The sequence below is a fragment of the Mirounga leonina genome, unplaced genomic scaffold, assembly GCF_011800145.1.
Source record: "Mirounga leonina isolate KUSES-001 unplaced genomic scaffold, KU_Mleo_1.0 Mir_150, whole genome shotgun sequence".
Taxonomy (NCBI): domain Eukaryota; kingdom Metazoa; phylum Chordata; class Mammalia; order Carnivora; family Phocidae; genus Mirounga; species Mirounga leonina.
In genome coordinates this window covers 5132123-5156437 of record NW_023270374.1, presented here as the reverse complement: position 1 = coordinate 5156437, position 24315 = coordinate 5132123, and the positions used below count along the sequence as shown (strand labels likewise).

The window sequence follows — 24315 nt, the reverse complement described above, 5'->3', positions numbered from 1 at the left end:
ATATTTAAATTCATTTTTAGAATAAAGCAATATAATAGATAAATCAAAAATATTTGCCATAGTCATTAATTAAATAAATTCATTCTTTATCATTCCATAGTGTTTTTCAAATTGTTTACCTTCCTATAAATAAATACAGCCACTCCCAGACTGCAGCGAAGATATTATAAGAATCAGTCACATTAATTACATGTCTGTATGGTTAAATAATCACCATAGTTGGTTCATAGCTCCCCACATCCACATCCTCTGTGTTCCTCTCCCACAATGATCCTGGGCTTCATCACATGACTTACTTTGGTAGCAAAATCAAGCAAGCAGAGATATGAAATGCACTTGAAAATCTGGGCTTGCCCTGTTGCTGCTCCTGGAACCCTAAGTTCTCACAAAAAAAGCCTGGGCTGGCTTGCTGGGTGATGAAAGGTTTATGGCCAAGTCCCCCTACCACTGCCCCAGCTGACAGCTGGCCAACTCTAGAGCTGTCTAGCTGATTATTTGACAGCCTAGCTGACTGCAAACACAGGAGTGAATCCAGCAGAAGAACTGCCCAACTGTGTCCAAACCAAATTGCCAACTCATAAAATCATGATCTAAACAACTGGCTGTTACTGTAAGCCACTATGTTTTGGGGTGATCTGTCACACAGGAAAAGCTGATACAGTCTATAATAAGGCTATTGTTGAGGCTGTAGTCTACCCACAGCAAGCAATGTATACCTTATGAATCTTTGGAGGAGAAACTCTGCCCAGATTTTAGGACCAGGAAAAGCTATGTATCACCTAAGCTGCGGATTTTCCCCTTTTGTAATCTGTGATCCTCTGCTGTAACCCTGTGAAGATCAGAGTCAAATCTAAGCTTGCCCCCCTCCCCCCACCCCAGCAAGCATAGGAAGCTCTCCGGCATGCATTCTGGCATTTTAAAAACTCCTGCAACTCCACCCCCTTTAATTTTGCCCCAGTGTCCTTATGCATTTTATCTATTTTATTTTTATTTTTTTAATTGTTTTTAAAGATTTTATTTATTTACTTGAGAGAGAGAGAGAATGAGAGAGAGAACACAAGAGGTGGTAGGGTAAGAGGGAGAAGCAGATTCCCCGCCAAGCAGGGAGCCCTATGCAGGACTCAATCCCAGGACTCCAGGATCATGACCCAAGATGAAGGCAGACGCTTAACGAACTGAGCCACCCAGGCGCTCCTATCTATTGTATTATAGGTACTTCTGTGAACTGCCTCAAAATCTTTACATAATAAATTGGAGTACAAGTGAATTAATCCAAGGACTGTATCATAGCCTTAAAACAGTTAAGGAAGACAAATTGTTGTCCCCAATAGAAACCACCACTAATGTTTTCCACCTTGATCTGACTCTAGCTCTCAAAACAATTTTTACCCAGAAACACAGAAAAGGTCAAAATGACTCCTATCTGAAACATTTAGGATTTTTCCACCTATCTTAAGCAGGCAGTAGAATACGTCTTTCTAGTGTGCTGCCTGGAGCTGGACTTGCCTAGCTTTGATTTCTGGCTTTCCCACTTCTTAGCTATGTACCTTGAATGAGTCCGTCAGCACCAACTCTCTGTACTTCAGTTTCTCTATGATACTTGGATGATAACTCAGATGTTAAAGAGTCAAGAGAGAGAATGCATACAAGCATGAGCCATTATTATTATTGTTGCTACTACTGCTACCCCCCTTCATCTTCCTTCTTCATTCACAGCTCCTTCATAAATTCATCATCCTCATTAAGAGGACAGAGGGCTACAAAACACAGTTCAACACCGCCATTAAAAAGACACCGCCTAGGGGCGACTGGGTGGCTCAGTTGTTAAACGTCTGCCTTCGGCTCAGGTCATGATCCCGGGGTCCTGGGATCGAGCCCTGCATCGGGATCCCTGCTTGGCGGGAAGCCTGCTTCTCCCTCTCCCACGCCCCCTGCTTGTGGTCCTCCTCTTGCTATCTCTCTGTCAAATAAATAAATCAAATCTTAAAAAAAAAAAAAAAAAAAAGACACCGCCTATATGGCTGGTTCCGTTTTTTATTAAATTCCACGCATATTAATTGCCTAAATGTATAGACACACACTCCTCCTCAATCTCAGATATCTGGTGTTACTCTGTAAGAGTGGAGGTACCTTTGCCTCGCTGCTTCTTTTCCTTTTGTTCACTTAATTTGTCCAGAGGTAGGTTTGTCATCTCAACTCCGTAAACTGTTTTCGCGAGCACTGCTGTCAAGGAGTCCATGATGTTGGCCCACTCATTTATGAGTTCTTCCCATTCCGTGAGGGAGGACAGCACGCCAAGGAAGTCATCCCAGAGCTCTCGGGAAATGTACACACAGAGGTTTGCTCGGATCCACGCCACCATGAGCGTCTAGAACCAACCAACAAGAGAATTGAATCACCCTCATTTGGAATAAGAATGATTTTTAACAAAATATTTTAAATTGCTATGAATAAAATGAACTTTAAAATAAAGAGCACTTGATCTTGTTTTTCTTTTAGTTTCTCAAAATTCATTTGATCAACTGTAACCAGGATCTGAGCTACAGAGAAATCAGTTATCACCATGAACAAAGCTACTGATTCAAAATCCCTCTAGTGTCTGTGGCTAGTGCTGGCTGTAACTGGGGAAAGACAAAGCTCTCAGTACAACTGTTCTATTTCTTGAGACAGCTCTCTCTCTCTCTCTCTACAGTGGCTGCTTCTAGCCTCCTCTCCAGCTCTACCAACTCCTCTCTGCTTTTTAGTAGATGAACTCACTGCAGACTTCAGAGAAAACAGAACTCATTAAGCAAGAATGCCCTCAACCTTTACCCACAAGGCACAGGTGTTTGCCCAGCTTCTCCTCCATCTGCAGGCTGTTAAGTGAAGGGGGGTTCCCACTCTTCTATGCTTGTTCCCATCTCTGCTCTGAACCTCCTCCTTGGTCTTTCTGTTTCCAGTAACCCTGCCTCTCCTTCTTCAGTCTATCCTACTTCGCCAGCAACTCCCCATCAGTATTTAAACATGTTCCAAATCTACCTCATCTTAAAAACAAAAAAACAAACAAAAAAGTTCCCTTGAGCCCAGATTCCCCCCTCTAGCTAGAACTAATTTTAAAGCCAAATTTCTTGAAAGAATGTTTCACATTCACTGCATGTGCACCTCCTCATTTCCCAGTCAAGTGACTGCTCTGGCTTTCTCCCCTCCTGCGCCACCCCACCTCTGCTGGGGTTCTGGTCTCCATTCTCACAGCTCCAGTTAACACCTGTATACTGTTGACTTCTGAATCTCCATGTTCAGCCCAGACCTCTCTGGTTTCCTGAACTTTTCTATCTGCATACTAGAGAGCTCTACTTGCATGTTCTGCAGGCACCTGTTAATATAACATAAGAGTAAAAAGAATTCAATGCTTCCACTGAGATTCTTCCAGTTCCTCGACTTAGTGTCTCCTGCTCCTGGCCTTTGCATGTAGTCTTCCTTCCTCTCTTCCCTTCTTTTTTGCCTCTTTAATTCCCATTCCTCAGGGCACAATGTGGACATTACTTCCTCCAAGGTGTCCCTGACTGCCACTCCACCTAGCCTCCAGTAAGTACCTCCACACACACAGTTGTCTGCATTTCCCTATCAGAGTACTTTCCTTAAGAGTCTACTTACTTCTCTGTGTCCCTCCTCTAGCCTTATGGTCCACGGCACTATGAATGGTCACATGGGCAACGCCACCAGACAATTATGCACATATTTTGGATATTTCCTTACCTTGAAATGGCCTAGTTCCTTACCTCTGCCAAAATGTTCCACATCCTTTAAAATTCAAAACAAAATATATCTGCCTTGAAAGAAGTGCCAAGTCCTTCTCAGGTGAGCCCCAAAGGCTTTCCTAATCTTACTAGAGGGAATAGTTATATCCAAAGTCTGTGTAACTTCCCTGATCTGTTGTCAGAGCTAACTGTGCTCCTTAAGGTGCCAACCTGCAAATATTTCTGCCCATCCCAGATGCAAATAGACTCCCACAGTCGATGGAAGTTGTCCTATGCATGTGATAGGGGCAAACTGGCTTTTTAATTACAAGAGAAATTTTTCTTTAACATACACATAGGAAAACTTTGAGAAATAGAAAACACTCTATCATCAGGCAGGTCTGTTCCAACCACTTGAAAAATCATATTTAAAATGACCCTTACACAATGTATCTGTTCTCTATGTTTCAATTCACATTTACCACACTTTTTAAAAGGGTAAAAATGTGAAAGTTGAGCTAAAATCATTAAATATATTGAAAACAAGGTTTTAAATATTCATACTGAAAATGATTCTAAGATGGATGAATGTAAAGGAACAATGCAAAAGAAAAAGCTAAAGTGATTTTATCATTTATTCTTACTAAGACCTTATTACATATATTCATTATGACTAAAATGCCATCTTCTGTTTATTCCATTTTACACTCCTGTTTTCAAAATGAGTTGGAGGGCATTACCATAAAGTGCATATACACAATAAAATTAATAAAGAGTAGATCAAAGAGAATCTCAGCAGAGTAAGAGGAGAAAGGAGAGACTGGTAATGCTACCAGTGCTCAGCCTCACGTCTGGTTACAGCACTAGCTTAAGGTTAAAAGCAGAATTTTCGTGTGGTAGAAGATGCCCTGTGCTGGGAATCTTGCATTGGCTTCATGTTAATGACTAATTATAAAACAAGGACAGAACACAGACTTCTTGCAGCTTATTAAATTCATCTTAGCAGGGGAGGAGCAAGATGGCGGAGGAGTAGGAGACCTAAATTTCGTCTGGTCACAGGAATTCAGCTAGACAGGGATCAAACCATTCTGAACACCTACAAACTCAACAGGAGATCGAAGAAAAGAATAGCAACAACTCTCTGAACAGAAAAGTGACCACTTTCTGGAAGGTAGGACGTGCAGAGAAGTGAATCCGAGGCGATATTCGGGAGCATAGACGGTGGGGAGGGGGCCTCCATTGGCCACTTTTGGCAAGTGATAGAGCAGCAGAACATAAAATCGGAACTTTTAGAAGTCGGCTCTGCTGAGGGACGTTGCTCCAGTGGCTAAGCAGGGGGTGGAACCCTCATGGGGACAGTGTGGTCTCAGGACCCCCAGGGTCACAGAAAGACCAGGGGTGCCTCAATGCGGCAGAGCTCCCACGTATCGGAGCGGGAAAGCCGGCTGCAGAGACAGAGCTGAGGCGCGGGCTCTCAGCTCGGAATTGCCATAAACCGTGATCTGCAGCACAGTTGGGCCACTGCTCTTCCAGCAGGGACCCAACAAGCAGCAGATCCTGGGAGACTCTCCTTCCTCCCCTGGGAGGAGCGGCACGGGAGCGCACCGCAGGGATCTGCTGGGTTTGCAGATTCCACACAGGGTTGGGGGCCAGAGATAGAAACGCTCGATCACAGGCCAGGTGAGCATGGAGTGCAGCGGGAGACCGGGGAGACGGGAGTAATTGACTGCTTTTCTCTGGGGGCACACTGAGGAGTGGAGCCCCAAGCTCTCGGCTCCTCTGGGGTGGAGATTGGGAGGCCACCATTTTCACTCTCTGCCTCCAAAGCTGTATGGAAAGCTTGCAGGGAACAAAAGCTCCCGAGAGCAAACCCGAGCAGATTACTTAGCCCAGGAACTTCAGGGTAATTCCGCCTCCGGCAAAGACATTTGGGAACCACGGCAACAGGCCCCTCCCCCAGAAGATCAGCAAGAACAGAAAGCCAAGACCAAGTTTACCGATCAATGAGAATGGCAGAACTCCAGCGCTAGGGGAATACTGCACATAGAATTCATGGCTTTTTTCCCATGATTCTTTAGTCTTTCAAAGTTAATTTTTTTTTTTGAATTTTTCTTTTTCACTTTTTCAACCAACATCTTATCAATCCCTTTTTTAAAAAATCTTTTTTATTTTTCATTTTTAGAGTCATATTCTATCAATTCATAGTAGTTAACCTTATTTTTGGTGTGTGTGTGTATATATATATATATATATATATATATATATATATATATATACAAGTTGTTCTCTCCTTAAAATTGTGGGATACAGTTTCTTCTAACAGACCAAAATATACCCTAAATCTCTAGTATATAGCTTTGTTCTAGTCTCTTGGCTGATCTCATTTGCTCCTCCTTTTTTTTTTAAATCCTCTTCTTTCTTTTTCAAACGAACTTATCTAATCAATACCTTTTATAAAATCTTTTATAATTTTCATCTTTACAGTCATATTCCATCCCTTCATCGTATTAACCTTTATTTTTGTACATATGTAAGTTTTTCTTTCTTTAAAATTTTGGGAGGTGCTTTCTTCTCACAGACCAAATTATGCCCCAAATCTAGTGTGTGGCACTGATCTATGCACCAGCCTGATCATATTTGATCATATTCTGGTTTTTTTTGTTTTTACCTTTTTCTTTTTCTTTTTTCTTTCTTTCCCTTTCTTTTCCCCCGGTTTCAGGTCTCTTCTGACTTGTTTAGTGTATATTTTCTGGGGATGTTGTTACCCTTTTAGCATTTTGTTCTCTCATTCATCTGTTTTCCTCTGGACAAAATGACAAGACTAAAATATCACCTCAACAAAAAAAACAAGAGGCAGTACTGACTGCTAGGGACCTAATCAATACAGACATTTGTAAGAATTCGGAACTAGAGTTCAGAATGATGATTTTAAAGATAATAGCTGGGCTTGAAAAAGGCATGGAAGTTATTAGAGAAACCCTTTCTAGAGAAATAAAAGAACTAAAATCTAACCAAGTCGAAATCAAAAAGGCTATTAATGAGGTGCAATCAAAAATGGAGGCTCTAACTGCTAGGATCAATGAGGCAGAGGAGAGAATCAGTGATATAGAAGACCAAATGATGGAAAATAAAGAAGGTGAGAAAAAGAGAGATAAACAACTACTGGATCAGGAAGGCAGAATTCGAGAGTTAAGTGATACCGTAAGATGAAACAATATTAGAATAATTGGGATCCCAGAAGAAGAAGAGAGAGGAGGGCAGAAGGTATACTGCAGCAAATTATAGCAGAGAAATTCCCTAATTTGGGGAAGGAAGCAGGCATCAAAATTCAGGAGGCACAAAGAACCCCTCGAAATCAATAAAAATAGGTCAATACCCCGACATCTAATAGTAAAACCTATGAGTCTGAGAGACAAAGAGAAAATCCTGAAAGCAGCTCAGGACAAGAGGTCTGTAACCTACAATGGTAGAAACATTAGATTGGCAACAGACCTATCCACAGAGACCTGGCGGGCCAGAAAGGACCGGTATGGTATATTCAAAGCAATAAATGAGAAAAATATGCAGCCAAGAATACCATATCCAGCTAGGCTGCCATTGAAAATAGAAGGAGAAATAAAAAGCTTCCAGGACAAACAAAAACTAAAGGAATTTGCAAACACAAAACCAGCCCTACAGGAAATCTTGAAAGGGGTCCTCTAAGCAAAGAGAGAGCCTAAAAGCAACAGAGACCAGAAAGTAACGCAGACAATATACAGTAACAGTCACCTTACATGCAATACAATGGCACTAAATTCATATCTTTCAATAGTTACCCTGAATGTAAATGGGCTAAATGCCCCAATCAAAAGACACAGGCTATCAGATTGGATAAAAAACAAGACCCATCAATATGCTGTCTGCAAGAGACTCATTTTAGACCCAAAGACACCCCCAGATTGAAAGTGAGGGGATGGAAAACCATTTACCATGATAATGGACACCAAAAGAGAGCTGGGGTGGCAATCGTTATATCAGACAAATTAGATTTTAAACCAAAGACTGTAATAAGAGATGAGGAAGGACACTATATCCTACTTAAAGGGTCTATCCCACAAGAAGATCTAACAATGGTAAGTATCTATACCCCTAACATGGGAGCAGCCAATTATATAAGCCAATTAATAACAAAAGCAAAGAAACACATCAACAACAATACAATAATAGTGGGGGACTTTAACAACCCCCTCACTGAAATGGACAGATCATCTAAGCAAAAGATCAACAAGGAAATAAAGACTTTAAATGACACACTGGACCAAATGGACTTCACAGATATATTCAGAACATTCCATCCCAAAGCAACAGAATACACATTCTTCTCTAGTGCCCATGGAACATTCTCCAGAATAGATCACATCCTAGGTCACAAATCAGGTCTCAACTGGTACCAAAAGATTGGGATCATTCCCTGCATATTTTCAGACCACAGTGCTTGGAAACCAGATCTCAATCACAAGAGGAAAGTCTAAAAAAACTCAAGTACATGGAGGCTAAAGAGTATCCTACTAAAGAATGAATGGGTCAACCAGGAAATTAAAGAAGAATTAAAAACATTCATGGAAACCAATGAAAATGAAAATACAACTGTTCAAAATCTTTGGGATGGAGCAAAGGCAGTCCTAAGAGGAAAGTATATAGCAATTCAAGCCTTTCTCAAGAAACAAGAAAGGTCTCAAATACACAACCTAACCCCACACCTAAAGGAGCTGGAGAAAGAACAGCAAATAAAGCCTAAACCCAGCAGGAGAAGAGAAATAATAAAGATCAGAGCAGAAATCATTGAAATAGAAACCAAAAGAACAGTAGAACAGATCCACAAAACTAGGAATTGGGTTCTTTGAAAGAATGAACAAGATTGTTAAACCCCTGGCCAGACTTACTAAAAAGAAGAGAAATGACCCAAATAAATAAAATTATGAAAGAGGAGAGATCACAACCAACACCAAAGAAATACAAACAATTATAAGAACATATTATGAGCAACTCTATGCCAGCAAATTAGATAATCTGGAAAAAATGGAGACATTCCTAGAGATGTATCAACTACCAAAACTGAACCAGGAAGAAATAGAAAACCTGAACAGACCTATAACCACTAAGGAAATTGAAGCAGTCATCAAAAATCCCCCAACAAACAAAAGCCCAGGGCCAGATGGCTTCCCAGGGGAATTCTACCAAACATTTAAAGAAGAACTAATACCTATTCTTCTGAAACTGTTCCAAAAAATAGAAATGGAAGGAAAACTTCCAAACTCGTTTTATGAGGCCACCATTACCTTGATCCCAAAACCAGACAAAGTCCCCATCATAAGGAGAATTACAGACCAATATCCTTGATGAACATGGATGCAAAAATTCTCACCAAAATACTAGCCAATAGGATACAACAGTGCGTTAAAAGGATTATTCACCACGACCAAGTGGGATTTATCCCTGGGCTACAAGGTTAGTTCAACATCTGCAAATCAAAGCGAAACAATACATTAATAAAAGAAAGAACAAGAACCATATGATCCTCTCAATAGATGCAGAAAAAGCAATTGACAAAGTACAGCATCCTTTCTTGATCAAAACTCTTCAGAGTATAGGCATAGAGGGTACATACCTCAATATCATAAAAGCCATCTATGAAAAATCCACAGCGAATATCATTCTCAATGGGGAAAAACTGAGAGCTTTCCCCCTAAGCTCAGGAACACCGCAGGTATGTCCACTATCACCACTGCTATTCAACACAGTATTAGAAGTCCTAGCCACAGCAATCACACAACAAAAAGAAATAAAAGGCATCCGAGTCGGCAAAGAAGAAGTCAAACTCTCACCCTTTGCAGATGATATGATACTTTATGTGGAAAACCCAAAAGACTCCACCCCAAAACTGCTAGAACTCATACAGGAATTCAGTCAAGTGGCAGGATAGAAAATCAATGCACAGAAGTCAGTGGCATTCCTATACACCAACAACAAGACAGAAGAAAGAGAAATTTAGGAATCGATCCCATTTACAACTGCACCCAAAACCATAAGATACCTAGGAATAAATCTAACCAAAGAGGCAAAGAATCTGTACTCAGAAAACTATAAATACTCATGAAAGAAATTGAGGAAGACACAAAGAAATGGAAAAACGTTCTATGCTCATGGATTGGAAGAACAAATATGGTGAAGATGTCAATGTTACTTAGAGCAATCTACACATTCAATGCAATCCCCATCAAAATACCATCACCTTTTTTCAAAGAAATGGAACAAGTAATCCTAAAATTTGTATGGAACCAGTAAAGACCCCAAATAGCCAGAGGAATGTTGAAAAAGAAAAGCAAAGCTGGCGGCATCACAATTCTGAACTTCAAGCTCTATTACAAAGCTGTCATCATCAAGACAGTATGGTACTGGCACAAAAACAGACACATAGATCAATGGAACAGAACAGAGAGCCCAGAAATGGACCCTCAACTTTATGGTCAACTCATCTTTGACAAAGCAGGAAAGAATGTCCAATGGAAAAAAGTCTCTTCAACAAACGGTGTTGGGAAAATTGGACAGCCACATGCAGAAAAATGAAACTGGACCATTTCCTTATACCACATACAAATATAGACTCAAAATGGTTGAAAGACCTCAATGTGAGACAGGAGTCCATCAAAATCCTAAAGGAGAACACAGGCAGCAACCTCTTCGACCTCAGCCGCAGCAACTTCTTCCTAGAAACATCGCCAAAGGCAAGGGAAGCAAGGGCAAAAAGGAGCTACTGGGACTTCATCAAGATAAAAAGCTTTTGCACACAAAAGAAACAGTCAACAAAACCAAAAGACAACCGACAGAATGGGAGAAGATATTTGCAAATGACATATCAGATAAAGGGCTAGTATCTAAAATCTATAAAGAACTTCCTAAACTCAACACCCAAAGAACAAATGATCCAATCAAGAAATGGGCAGAAGACATGAACAGACATTTTTCCAAAGAAGACATCCAAATGGCCAACAGACACATGAAAAAGTGCTCAACATCGTTCGGCATCAGGGAAATCCAAATCAAAACCTCAATGAGATACCACCTCACACCAGTCAGAATGGCGAAAATTAACAAGTCAGGAATGACAGATGTTGGCAGGGATGCAGAGAAAGGGGAACCCTCCTACATTGTTGATGAGAATGCAAGCTGGTACAGCCACTCTGGAAAACAGTATGGAGGTTCCTCAAAAAGTTGAAAATAGAGCTACCATACAATCCAGCAATTGCACTACTGGGTATTTACCCCAAAGATACAAATGTAGTGATCCGAAGGGGTATGTGCATACCGATGTTTATAGCAGCAATGTCCACAATAGCCAAACTATGGAAAGAGCCAAGATGTCCATCGACAGATGAATGGATAAAGAAGATGTAATATAATGGAATATTATGCAGCCATCAAAAGGAATGAGATCTTGCCATTTGCATCGATGTGGATGGAACTGGAGGGTGTTATGCTGAGTGAAATAAGTCAATCAGAGAAAGACATGTATCATATAACCTCACTGATATGAGGAATTCTTAATCTCAGGAAACAAACTGAGGGTTGCTGGAATGGAGGGTGGGGTGGGAGGAATGGGGTGGCTGGGTGATAGACATTGGGGAGGGTATGTGCTATGGTGAGTGCTGTGAATTGTGCAAGACTGTTGAATCACAGACCGGTACCTCTGAAACAAATAATACATTATATGTTAAAAAAAAAAAAAAAAAAAAAGAAGAAGAAGAAGACAACGACAGCAGGAAGGGAAGAATGAAGGGGGAAATCGGAGGGGGAGACGGACCATGAGAGACTATGGACTCTGAGAAACAAACTGAGGGTTCTAGAGGGGAGGGGGTGGGGGGATGGGTTAGCACGGTGATGGGTATTAAAGAGGGCATGTACTGCATGGAGCACTGGGTGTTATATGCAAACAATGAATCATGGAACACTACATCGAAAACTAATGATGTAATGTATGCTGATTAACATAATAATAAAAAATAAATAAATAAAAGTAAAAAGCAACAGAGAAGAGAAATGGCCACAGATAGGAGTCCACGTGGAAACTTCTTTGGGATGAGCCTTGGTCTACTTTAAATAAAAGTTGAAGATACAAACCATCAAAAATAAATAAATAAATAAACAAATAAATAAATAAATTTCATCTTAGCAAATCTCACAAACATGTGCCAGACCTGGCGAATCATCATCATCATCATAAATCACAGCTAACAATATCTGAACCCAGTGCAAAACTGTGCAGCCTCCTGTATGGGGGAGGGGTGGCACGTCTGCGCAAGAAGGCAGGCTGCTCCCTAAGCAAGTTACCCTTGTCTAGGAAGAGGGAAACAGGGAGCCCTGGTCTCGGGGTTCTGTCACTAATGTGGTTTGTGAGCTGGGCTATTTACTTGGCTTTTCTGGAGTCATTTCTGGTCAAAAGTAAAGTGAATAAGAACATCTCCAAACTTCCTCCAGCACTGAAATTCAAATACATCTTGGCAAACAAGCTGTATAAAAAAAATACAACCGTTCATAAACCACTCCTTTTCTTACACCTGTTTCCTAACCAACCACTTGCTGCATTCCTCTACTCACTACACTTAGGGGACTATATAATTTAAGTACTGTAATTAGAAGGACCATAGTCCAGGTTTCCTGATTTACTTTCAGAGCTTCAAGCATAAGGTCCTATTTAACACTGATAAGAGATTAAAATATCACTTATGGCAAACACCATCTGGTAAATATCTAAATAAAACCTAACTATCATTTAAAGAAAATTTGCCAACCCAAGTTATCTACTGAGAGAAGAAACTAAACACTAGAGGAAAAATTCAAAAAAGATAAAAGGACAATGGCAACTCAAAATTTTCTGTCCCCTTTAATAGTTTCCTTATTCAAATTTTTAAAAATCAAGCCTGGCAATTGTAGACAGTCTACGTGAACAAACAAATAATAATGTGATGGCACGTTTAATTTTAATATGGAATTAAGATGATGCCCACTTGGTTGCCTGGCAGGGCTGTCCAGACCTTTCATATTTTTCTCTCCCCCTTGGATTCCACAAAAGAGCTTGGGAGGTCAACAGATGATCATAAATCCCAGATGAACCCACTCTGATTCTTATGACAACCCTGCAAAGTCAGAAGGAATCCTTTCCTGATTGTGACAGATTAGGGAAGAGACTCAGGAAGGTGAAGTGATTTGCTCAAGGCCACACAGCCAGGAAGTACCAGAGCTGAGATCAGAACCCAGAATCTGTCTACCTCCAAAAAGCTCATCCTCTCTCCACTATTTTATGTTGCTTCTTAATTTAAGCATTCTTCTTGATCCATCTAACCATTTCCAAAATAATAACAATGACATCAAAATCATTAATAATCATGGACTTAAAACTAATTTTCAAGATCTGACAAGATTCTCCATTAAAAGGGGATCTTTTCTCCCCAACCAAAATTAATCAAACCAAAAAATACAACTTCAGAATAGATTCTTGCTTAATTCAGTGACAAGTTCTTGCTCCAATTGCAACACATCCCATAAAAGCATGGCCAGACAACTGGTGAGGAATGAGGCCCAAGCACCCACTAGCCTGAGCCTGGCTTCAGTCCACTTCACTTGGCAGCCCCAGGCCCATCAGGGCAGGGAGACTGAGAAGGTGCCGACAGTGAAACTCTCCAGGAGAGTCAGAGCCAAGTAAGCAGAGTGTCTGTGCTTTGGGCGAGAAGCAAAGCAAGTGTTCAGTACCACCCTTGCGGCAAGGCTGGACACACACAAAATGATGTGTAGACCACTTCATGTATCTAATAACTAGGCAAGGCAATCAGAGTGATTATACTATTCAGGAGGCAAGTGAGTACATGCTTCTCATATATTTTTCATCAAGCCAAGATCATTTGATCATATTAAATTATTAAAAATTAATATGAACAATTGGGTTCTCTTGTGTTACAAAGGGAATATATAACCTTATTTAAAGAACTAGTTTCTCCTGTGTCACCCTCCATTTCCTACCTGTATTCTAGATATGCTCTTAGTATATATCCTCTAAAACCGCCTTCAAGTCAGCTGAGGGGGGAAGTTGGCAATTGCCTACAACCGTCACTTCTAGCTCATGATCCACCATACTATCTTCCACCAAATTACTCAAAGCAGGCCCATCTATTGTACTGTCTCTATTGTATAGACTGTTACACTTTTACAGAGTTCTTTCACACTGTTCTCTTTCAGAAATGCTCCATAAATTCTGTGCATCCCATAAATACTAGTGCTTTCTAGAGCAATGTTGCAATAGGCTACCACCCTCAGGACCCTTTAAAACTTCTACTTCCTATGTTATCATCTGCTTCCTCTTCTCTTCCCCTCAGGGTGATGTCAGACTACTCAGATTCTTAACCCTTCCCACCATGTGAGATGTAAGAGATACAGCCATCTCTTTGGTTCTCTGCTCCCACCTAGGGCCAGCCCAGTCCCGCTCACCTTATCCAAGACTTCTTTAGTTCTCCTCTCTCTCCCCCAGGCTGTACTCACTGGACCCCTCTCACTGCAAGCAAAAAGACTTTAAAACCACCCATGTTAAACTCTGACTTCCATTCATGCTACCCATTCAGGTAGCTCCTCTTTTCCTCCTCTCTTCCACCTCTGCAAAGCCTTAACTATTACTTTCTACCTCTACTGCCCAACTCTCATTTTCTCCTCCATCCACTCCAAGTGGGCCTCATTCCCCTAGAATATTCTCAACCAGTGACATCTTGCCAAAAAAAAAAAATGTCAACTGGCCATTCTCCTCTTCCCCAATCCTTGTTTCCAGGTATCCAGACACATGCGCCTCTAGTTTCCCTCCCAGCTCCCTGGCCACCCTTTCTCAGCATCTTTGGATGGTTCCTCTCCTCCACCAACCATGGAGATGGCCCTCTCCTCTTTAGGACACAAAATCTCTCCAGGGTGATCCCATCCAGTCCTGTGGCTTCAACACATAGCCCAACATACTAATGACTCTTACATTTTTATTTCTAGCCTGAACCGTTCCCTCACCTTATCCCCATTCCCATGCTTCCATTTACCTTTTACTTCCTCAAATCTACCTGGCACTCCACCAAGAACATCAGCTCCTATTGTCTTTCTAATTTCTACCAACCTCAAGCAAGTCAAAAGAGGAAGTAAATGGCAGAGAGGTGGGAAGGCTTACAAGAAGCCAAGCACTAACTGTAAAGAATAGATTACAACCTCGGCATCAGGGAAATCCAAATCAAAACCTCAATGAGATACCACCTCACACAGAATGGCTAAAATTAACAAGTCAGGAAACAACAGATGTGGGCGGGGATGTGGAGAAAGGGGAACCCTCCTACACTACTGGTGGGAATGCAAGCTGGTGCAGCCACTCTGGAAAACTGTATGGAGGTTCCTCAAAAAGTTGAAAATAGAGCTACCATACAATCCAGCAATTGCACTACTGGGTATTTACCCCAAAGATACAAATGTAGTGATCCGAAGGGGTACGTGCATACCGATGTTTATAGCAGCAATGTCCACAATAGCCAAACTATGGAAAGAGCCAAGATGTCCATCGACAGATGAATGGATAAAGAAGATGTAGTATATATATACAATAGAATATTACGAAGCCATCAAAAAAAAAAAAAAAAAACCCAAAATCTTGCCCTTTGCAACAACATGGATGGAACTAGAGGGTATTATGCTAAGCGAAATAAGTCAATCACAGAAAGACATGTATCATATGATCTCACTGATAAGAGGAATTCTTAATCTCAGGAAACAAACTGAGGGTTGCTGGAGTGGTGAGGGGTGGGAGGGATGGGGTGGCTGGGTGACAGACATTGGGAAGGGTATGTGCTATGGTGAGTGCTGTGAATTGTGGAAGACTGATGAATCACAGACCGATAACTCTGAAACAAATAGTACATTATATGTTAAAAAAAAAAAAAGAATATAGTAGGAAGGTAAAAATGAAGGGGGGGAAATCGGAGGGGGAGATGAACCATGAGAGACTATGGACTCTGAGAAACAAACTGAGGGTTCTAGAGGGGAGGGGGGTGGGGGGATGGGTTAGCCTGGTGATAGGTATTAAAGAGGGCACGTTCTGCATGGAGCACTGGGTGTTATATGCAAACAATGAATCATGGAACACTACATCAAAAACTAATGATGTAATGTATGGTGATTAACATAACATAATAAAATAAAATAAATAGATTACAACCTTTAAGAAAAAGCTAAAAAAGAAAATTAACAATGAAATTTCTAGAAATTTAGAGTTTAATTTTACTCTCAAAATTCTCAATGATTAAAACTATTTTGCTATAAAATCTGATTCATTTCTTGCATTTGCAGTGTTTTAATAAAAAAGACTTACCCTAAACAGTAACCCTGCCAAGCTCTGGGCAAACAAGTCTTTTATTTGTTTATCCTTTGGCTTCTGCATGACAGCTTCTGTTATCCTGAGTAGTATTTGCAACATCTGTTCCCTGGGCCACCCAAAATAAAAACTCACATTAATCACATTTCCAAAGCACTTTAATTTATAGGTATAAGAAATTCTCTTAAGAATTCAGCAACAATGATAATCATGTATTACTCAAAAGTATTAATAATCTGAATGCCAATTACACAATGAATACCATATTTTATCAAAATAAACCTTCTTACATTACAAAAGTTCTAAAAATATGTGACCTACACACACATCAATAGGCAGGATAAAACAGGTATCATCCTAGCCTAATTTTATCCCCTTCTAACAGGGAGGCAAGACTGTTTCTCCAACTATACCAATCCCTTAAAAGTGCTCAGTGAATAGTTGTGCCCATTTGAACTTAATGCAGCATCCTTTAATTTTCCCATCCATTATTTTACTTAACCTGTGAGGTCTCCCCATCTATCTTTGTGGTAGGAAATAAAACAGACATTCTGGTCCTCATTCTGGGGAGATACACAGTCAGTATCATACTATGACTGAAATCCAGAGGAACTTGCAGGTAGGGGGGTTTGGAAAGGTCACCTTTGGTCACTTTGAGGCATGGAGTTTTGTGCCTGGAAGGTGCTGGGTCTGCAAGAGGGCACTGAAGACACAAAATAACACCACTAATTATGTAAATAGCAGTAAGTTCTTCAGAACAGCCAAAGGGCATTTTTCTTTCTCACAGCTAAGTTATAGTCTTCATATCAGTGTTTGCTTACTTTTCCTTTTCTTGAATTCCATGCAAACCAAGAACACGTATCTTTTGTATATAAGGGAGGTCTGTTTGTTTTGAGGGGAACCACACCTTTTAACTTCTCCTTCGAGGTCTTATCCACTAACTGTTCATTCATCTTTATAACTTTCTCCTTGGCCTACATGCTCATTAATGATAAGATCGGGAACTGGACAAAGTCATCCAGTCCAGGTCAGATGATGAGATCTCCAAATCACAGTTCCTTTATATTTTTCTTGTACTTCCACATATTGAGACAGTATTTTCTCTTAACAATGATATGGAATCTCATTAAGCTTCTCATGGTACAATGACCTCTAAAAATAGGGTTTCCTGCCCTATTTGTAGCTGACCCCATTTGATTTTCATCCCAGGGTTATCTGTTGGCAACATCTAGAACTTTGTTCTAGTTGTTTGCTTGTGCTGTACACTGTCTATGGGTTCTGGAAGCATGGCGTAAGAAGAGCTCTCAAGTCATGGGAGATTGGGTGCATGCATCTGGAACAGACAGCTTAGAGGAGGATGAGGGAAGAAATGGCACAGAGCAGGGGACAGCATGTCTCTCACCATATTCAGGGTACCCAGGCCCCTGTCACAGACCCCCAGCATCACCACTGCCTGCTCACATTTATGTGATGCTTAAGACAACAAAAAATAATCCTTTCCACATGCATGGTTACATACCCATCTTATGAACATGATGAGAACAAAAAGCATAATAATTTTCACATAAAACCTCAAACAAGTAATATATGTTAAAAAAAAAAAAAAAAGAAGATAGCAGGAAGGGAAAAATGAAGGGGGGGAAATCTGAGGGGGAGACGAACCGTGAAAGACTATGGACTCTGAGAAACAAACTGAGGGTTCTAGAGAGGAGGGGGGGTAGGGGGATGGGTTAGCCTGGTGATGGGTATTAAAGAGGGCACGTACTGAATGGAGCACTGGGTGTTACACGCAAACAATGAATCATGGAACACTACATCAAAAACTAATGATGTAATGTATGGTGATTAACATAACATAATAAAAAAAAAAGGAAAAAAACCCAAACCTCAGTCATGGGAACTGCTATCAAAAAATGCAAACCTGGGAGCACCTGGGTGGCTCAGTGGGTTGAGCATCTGCCTCTTGGTTTTGGCTCAGGTCATGATCTCGGGGTCATGGGGTGGAGCCCTGCATCCGGCTCTGCACTCGGCAGGGAGTCTGCTTAAGATTCTCTTTCTCTCCCTCTGCCCCTCCCCCCACTCACACATTCTCTCTCTCTCTCTCAAATAAATAAATAAACTTAAAAAAAAATGCAAACCTGACCAAAGCAATGACTGACAAAGACAGGGTTAATTTAATTTCTGAACCTATGAAAGCTTGGCAAGCCATGAAATTCCCACACAGTCTTCTGGAAGAAAACGAGGTGTAAAGATCATCTCCAGTTTGGAAAAATCTTTCCTAACACTGTTGACTCCAGTTTGTTTCTTTGCATTTTGTGAAATACTGACTTTCGGTCCCTCCTCCTCACAAAAGAACTGCTCCAGAGTGTAAAACTTCCATGGGAACATGGGAAATTATGCGTGTATGCTGTCCCTGCACTGAGGAACAGGTTTCCTACACTCTTTACTACTGACGTTGTCCCCATCTTCTCACACAGGTGGTACTGTTAACCATTCACACAACACTGCTGCTCACTATTTCAGGACTGCTTCTTAGCACTTCTCTGCTAAGCCCTAGTGTAAGCTGCTATCAGCTATGGCCCCTGACTTTGTCTACTCCTCCCTCTCCCCTGCACTGTCTCTCCTCCAGAAGCAGTCAGAGAAATCTCTGGAAACATAAACTGGATTGTGTCACACTCTTGCGCACACACAGAGGAGCAGCCAATGTCCCTCCTGTGGCCGGCAAGGCCCCACTCAACCTGGCTCTGGTTGGTCCCTGTCACATCCCCTCCCACCCTCCCTCTCCTTCTGTCTGCTCCACTACACTGGCCTAGAACACACCACACTTGGTACCTGCGTTCCTCCCATGGGAAGCTCTATGCTCAGACCTCCCGCTGGCCTCTCCCTCCCTGTCCTCAGGGTGCTGCTTACAAAGGTCTTCCTGGACACCTGTAGAAAAACATTCCCTCACCCTCCACTCTGTCCCCTTTCCCAGCTTTACTGTGCTTATACCACTGAAACTGCTACATTCCTTCTGTCTCTCAGTCTATGAGGATGGAAACCTCACAAGGGCAAAACTCTGTCTAGTTCACCTTATATCCTCACAGCAGGAGCTTAGTAGTTATATACTGGATGAAAGAAAGGAGAAAGGAATTCAGGGATTGTCCAACACTAAAATGCATAGGAAATTCTGCTAGGGAAACAGGCCACACCCCTTTCTATGTGCTACTGACTATTTTTTGGTATTTTCGTCTATTTCTGTACCTTGCTTTTTCTTAATACTTTAACCTGGAAATTTCTGAATTATTAAAGAAAAGATTTGCTTAATTTTATCTTAGAATTTTCACCAAAAAAGATTACCAAAATGATCAAAATACTACTGATACAAAGGTAAACTGAATTCATAGTTTTCAAAGAAAAAACGCATCAAAAATACTATTGCTATACTATCGAGGAGATGTTTCTGTTGTGAGCATACCAGTATTTCTCATTACTTTCAATGTTACGTCTGACACAGCATTTAACTTTGTTTAAATCATATTGTTCATCACAGTAATATTTCCAGCCTGAGAAAGATGACCCTGGAATTTATGCCTTAAAATAATCATTTTGATTCCTGTGGTTTCTGTACCAGTGAACTTGCTACCTGACCGGATTCCTTTAGGCCCACCCTCCCTTCACCAGAGAAAGAAAAAGGCTGGACTCCACAGCCCCAGGGGTCCCTGCAAGCTCAGTCCAGTCTCATTTCCATGCTTTCCACCAGGTGCACACAGAACTTTCCAAAGCCCCCTTAGTGCTGATGCAAGGACATCCAGAAAAAGCATCCAGAACACAGGCTTGGTAACGCGGCCCCACCAAGGATTTCCATGAGGGAAGTGGCCACTGGAACTGGTTTGCAGCGTCCTGCGCACTGAGCGCAGAGGCCAAAGCTCACTGACAGCAGGGCTGACCCAGCCGGGCCACTCCAGGGCAGCGCTGGGTGGGAAGAACATGCAAAGGACAGGCTAGAGAGGCATTTTACAACCAGAATTGAGGGACATGAAGAAAGAGGATTACAGAGGGGCTCTGAGGCCTCTGTTGCTGAGAACGTCTGAAAACACCTCCTAAGCTGGAGTGATGCATTCATTACGGGACAAGGGCATGGGAAAAACCTACAGCACTGTTTACTTTCAGGGATATTATAAACACACAGACACCAAACAAAAACAAAGGATAAAAACGAAAACATTTTGCATAAGCACATTTTCATGACGCCACTATATGTTTGACGGTACTATTTAGTCATTCTGACAATTTGTCATTTAAAATAATTGTTTTTTCAAAGTGAATTTAAGGCTTCAAATTTGAAGCAATAAAAATCAGTTAACAGCATTTCAGAGCAATTAACAACCTCTCCTGGGCTTATGAAGAACGATATAAAACACCAGTTATGCTGCTTTTCCACAAAGCAGTCTGATGACAATTTAAAATGGAAAAATCTACTATTAAGTAATACGACTACTTTTAATTCAATAATGTTTTTAAAGCCAATAATAAAAATAAACTATCAAAGAGCTGGATACTTCTTCATAATTCACAGAAACTGTTATAAAAGATTGGTTATCATCTTACTATTAACTTTGTAAAGCCATTCATTAGTAAGTGGAGACTTTAACCTTTGAATTATTATGTTGAAAAACAGAAACATCTGTTTTACAGTATTAATTAATTTGAAATAAACTTACCATGTCTTTTTATTCATTGTAAGTTCCATTATCATGCGCCTAAAAATAATCAAAACAGCTTTACAGGCATCAACTTGTTCTTTCAAGAGCATGGGAACTTCAGGACATGGTTCCAGCAAAAAGACGTTTGCTGCATTTGTCAAAAATACCTTGAAATCAACAAATTTTACATAGAAAATGTAATTAAACATAAAGATCTGAACAAATTTTTCTTAAAGATAATGATATTAATTTCCCTCTACCAAGGAATCACCTTTGAGTTGTCTCAATAAGGTTAAGTGGCACCAACACATACTCAAGATTTTTTTTAAATCCTTCTCTTAGAATCACCTGAGACACCTGAAAGACCTTTTCTAAAAAATTATTAATACATACTAATAGTGCAACTTTAGAAAATTTATGAATGAGAAAAGCTTTTGAAGACTTCTTTTTGACATTCCCTCAAAGGAAAAGGGGAAAACGGCAAGATAGGATCACTGCTTCTGGGTGAGAAATTTTGGGGTCGGGGAGGGGGAGAGGAAGAGGTGCAGCTGCCAGACAGTGGCTGGGAAAAACCATCTGATTATTGTTGAATCTCCCAGCACATGAACTTTGCTGACAGGAAGCACAGCCAGCACCACCCAACATGGGTACAGATCTCTAGGAGCTGTAAGGAGTCAGGAAACAGACAAGGCCACATGGTCAACAGTATATAGCTTCCAGGTGCTTCCAGGTACACTTTTAATATGAGAACTATATTATGCAATAGGATATAAAACCTAAGTGAATTCTTGGGATAAAAACAGATTAAAAAAAACTTAGATGATCAGCTGACCACTCTACACTCTACCTCAGTCCTTTACAAGTTCACTATCCTTTACTGTCAGGGGTGTTCAGTAGAAAATAGTGAGAAGCACAGATGCAGGCTATTATGTAGGAAGTGACTGCTTAGGGGCACTACAGTAAAGTAACACTGTGTTTCTACTGACACAGAGGATACCAGTGACCCCTCAATTTAGGAGACTCTGAGTTGTCAGTCCGGTGATGAAGGTGGATGTGTACCATCTACTTAGATCCTATGCCTTCTTAAGTCTCCCTTGTGTTCAACAGTACAAATTCAAAGGATCTGGGAATAAACAGAGCTTTGCTGGCTCACCTGTGAATGAAATCCATTAACACAACATCTTAAAACAGATGCACAAACTGAAGAAATTAAAATAAACAAGCTCAAAAGTCAAGTGGGTGAACTAAAATATTGACAGCCTCTAAGATTATCTTGTGTAAGATTAAAAAGGTGTTATGGCCCAATTTTCTAGAAAGAATTACTAAATAAGCACTATAACAGTTGATAACAGATAACAGCAATTGTGAAGAATTTACTAGCCTTCAAGTGGGAAAAAGGAAAACAAAGAACTTTTTGACTAACCAACTATAGCAGTTTTAGTATAATTTTAGTGGCCTTTTTTTTTTCCCCCACTATCCTGACTGAAATCAAGACCTGAGCTGAGAAATCAAGAGTCAGAGGCTTAACCAACTGAGCCACCCGGGTGCCGCTAGTGGCCATGTTTTTGGAAGACATACGGCATAGATGATCCACTGTTAAGACAGATCTTTAACTCAATGTATTTGGTTTCTTGATTTGAATTTGAAACTTTGCATATTCCCAAGTAAAAGTGAGGAGTCTTCATATATTATATTCACCTTTTATTTTCTTTTTTAAAAAAGATCAAAATGCCAACTCCATGAATATTTCTTACTACCATGTCAGTATTGGTTAAAGTAAAAATAAATAAAGAAAATTAATATGTCCAAATTGTACCTGTCAACAGCAACTGCAGAAGAGTACTAACTTATTCAACCTGTACTTGGCCACTTTTTCCTAATGAACCAAGGAAAGGACCAAAGATACTGGATACAAAGAGAACAAAAACAGCTATTATAATCCAAACTAAACATTTTTGAACACTGTTTTGCTATAATCAAGTGGAAAATTTTTTTCTTGGTTTGGCCAAGTAGATGTAACTTATCCTTTCAGAAAACAAATTAACAGTCTCCTGAACTTAGGAAGATACTGGCAGTGAAATGGCTGAGGATGGCATAAGGCAATCCACTTGGAGGACAAGGACTACCAAGAGACACAGGCAGGAACTCCTGCATGCACTTCTCTGGTGAAGGCACAGATTTTACTAACAACTGGCACTGGAGTTCTTTGAAACTACTCTAGTAAAATCATCTTGATTCTGTTTAAAGTTAATTTCAAATTATTTGCTGATTTTCACTGAAAAATGAAAAAACTCAATAGTTACAAAGTATTAAACTGCTAATGAACATGAAAGCGAAAAGGGTACCATGACAAGGAATCCTATCAAGAAATGGATGACACAAGCAGTGTCATTAAAAACTGGGCAACAGGCAAACCATGCCCATGCTACCTCAGACCTCATGCCTGGCCTCTGTGTGGGAGGCCTACTGGCGCCACATGGCTAGAAAGGTGGATACAGGGTGGAGGGTGGGGCGCCAGAGAGCAGGGGAAAGAGAGGCATTCTGTGTTTTCACTTATACTCCTAACAGCCTTCCAACTAGATGCGAACCAAGAGGTAATCAATCTCCCAATCCCCATTTTTGAGATAAAAACCTGAGGTCTGGGAAGATTAAGTGATCAGCCAAAGTTGTTCTTTCCACTGTTCCCAAATGGCATCGGTTCTATTTTATATATTCATACAGATAAATATTTAAAAATTAGAGCATTTATCATCATTCTTCACAAACAGGTAATTTTTAAGAAGAATATTCCTTATAAGATTATATAATCATCATGCTTGTCTTGCAAATTAGAGTCCAGGTGACTGACTAACTCCCCATATGTGTTCAGAAGATACTTTTTAAGATTTGGATCTCAGTCATTTCACATTCACTGCGTAATAATCCCTCTCAAAAACCTGCAACCAGCTCATAGGGTCTCCTTTGACTAGAAAAAAATCTTTACAAATTGAAGGTGAGCAGTCAGGAAGAAAACTCAGAATGAGAACTTAAGAGCTGTTTACTGACAGGTAGATAAAAGTATCACCATACTTTAATGAGGCTATCACAATAAACAAAATGTTCAAATTGACTCCAACTGGAGGTCTTTATGTCTCCGGCTGGCTGTGTACCTGCAGCATAGCCTGGACCCCGGCTTTCACGTTCTTATTTTCCTCTTCTGTCACACATCCTCTGCTCACTGCACTTGTGAAGGAGTATGTTCGTCCCCAACTAGAAGATCGCTTATGACGAGAACCTTCAGATGAGGTCTTTAGAAGATAAAAATCAATTAACGGAGGGGGAAGAATACATGTTTGCATATTTAATTCCTTACACTCACCAAAATTTATGAGAATATAGGTTTTAGGAGGACAAGTGTTTTTTTCCATTTTGTTCACCACCTCCAGCACCTAAAATAGTGCCTAGCGTTTAGTATGTGCTGAAGAAATAAACAAAGGTCCAATGACTGAGTCTGTAA

General features: G+C 40.5%; 1 protein-coding gene across 5 annotated transcripts in view; it reads right to left on the bottom strand.

Moving 5' to 3' along the window:
* RALGAPA2 (Ral GTPase activating protein catalytic subunit alpha 2) overlaps nt 1-24315 on the bottom strand; it is a 324790-nt gene that overhangs the window by 202089 nt on the left and 98386 nt on the right. For all 5 annotated transcript variants that reach the window (XM_035005755.1, XM_035005753.1, XM_035005752.1 and 2 more), the window contains 4 exons: nt 23969-24106; nt 20838-20986; nt 16132-16243; nt 2131-2368 (listed from right to left, as the gene is read on the bottom strand). In XM_035005755.1, the coding sequence (XP_034861646.1) occupies nt 2131-2368; nt 16132-16243; nt 20838-20986; nt 23969-24106 (637 nt within the window). The remainder of the gene's footprint in view (nt 1-2130; nt 2369-16131; nt 16244-20837; nt 20987-23968; nt 24107-24315) is intronic.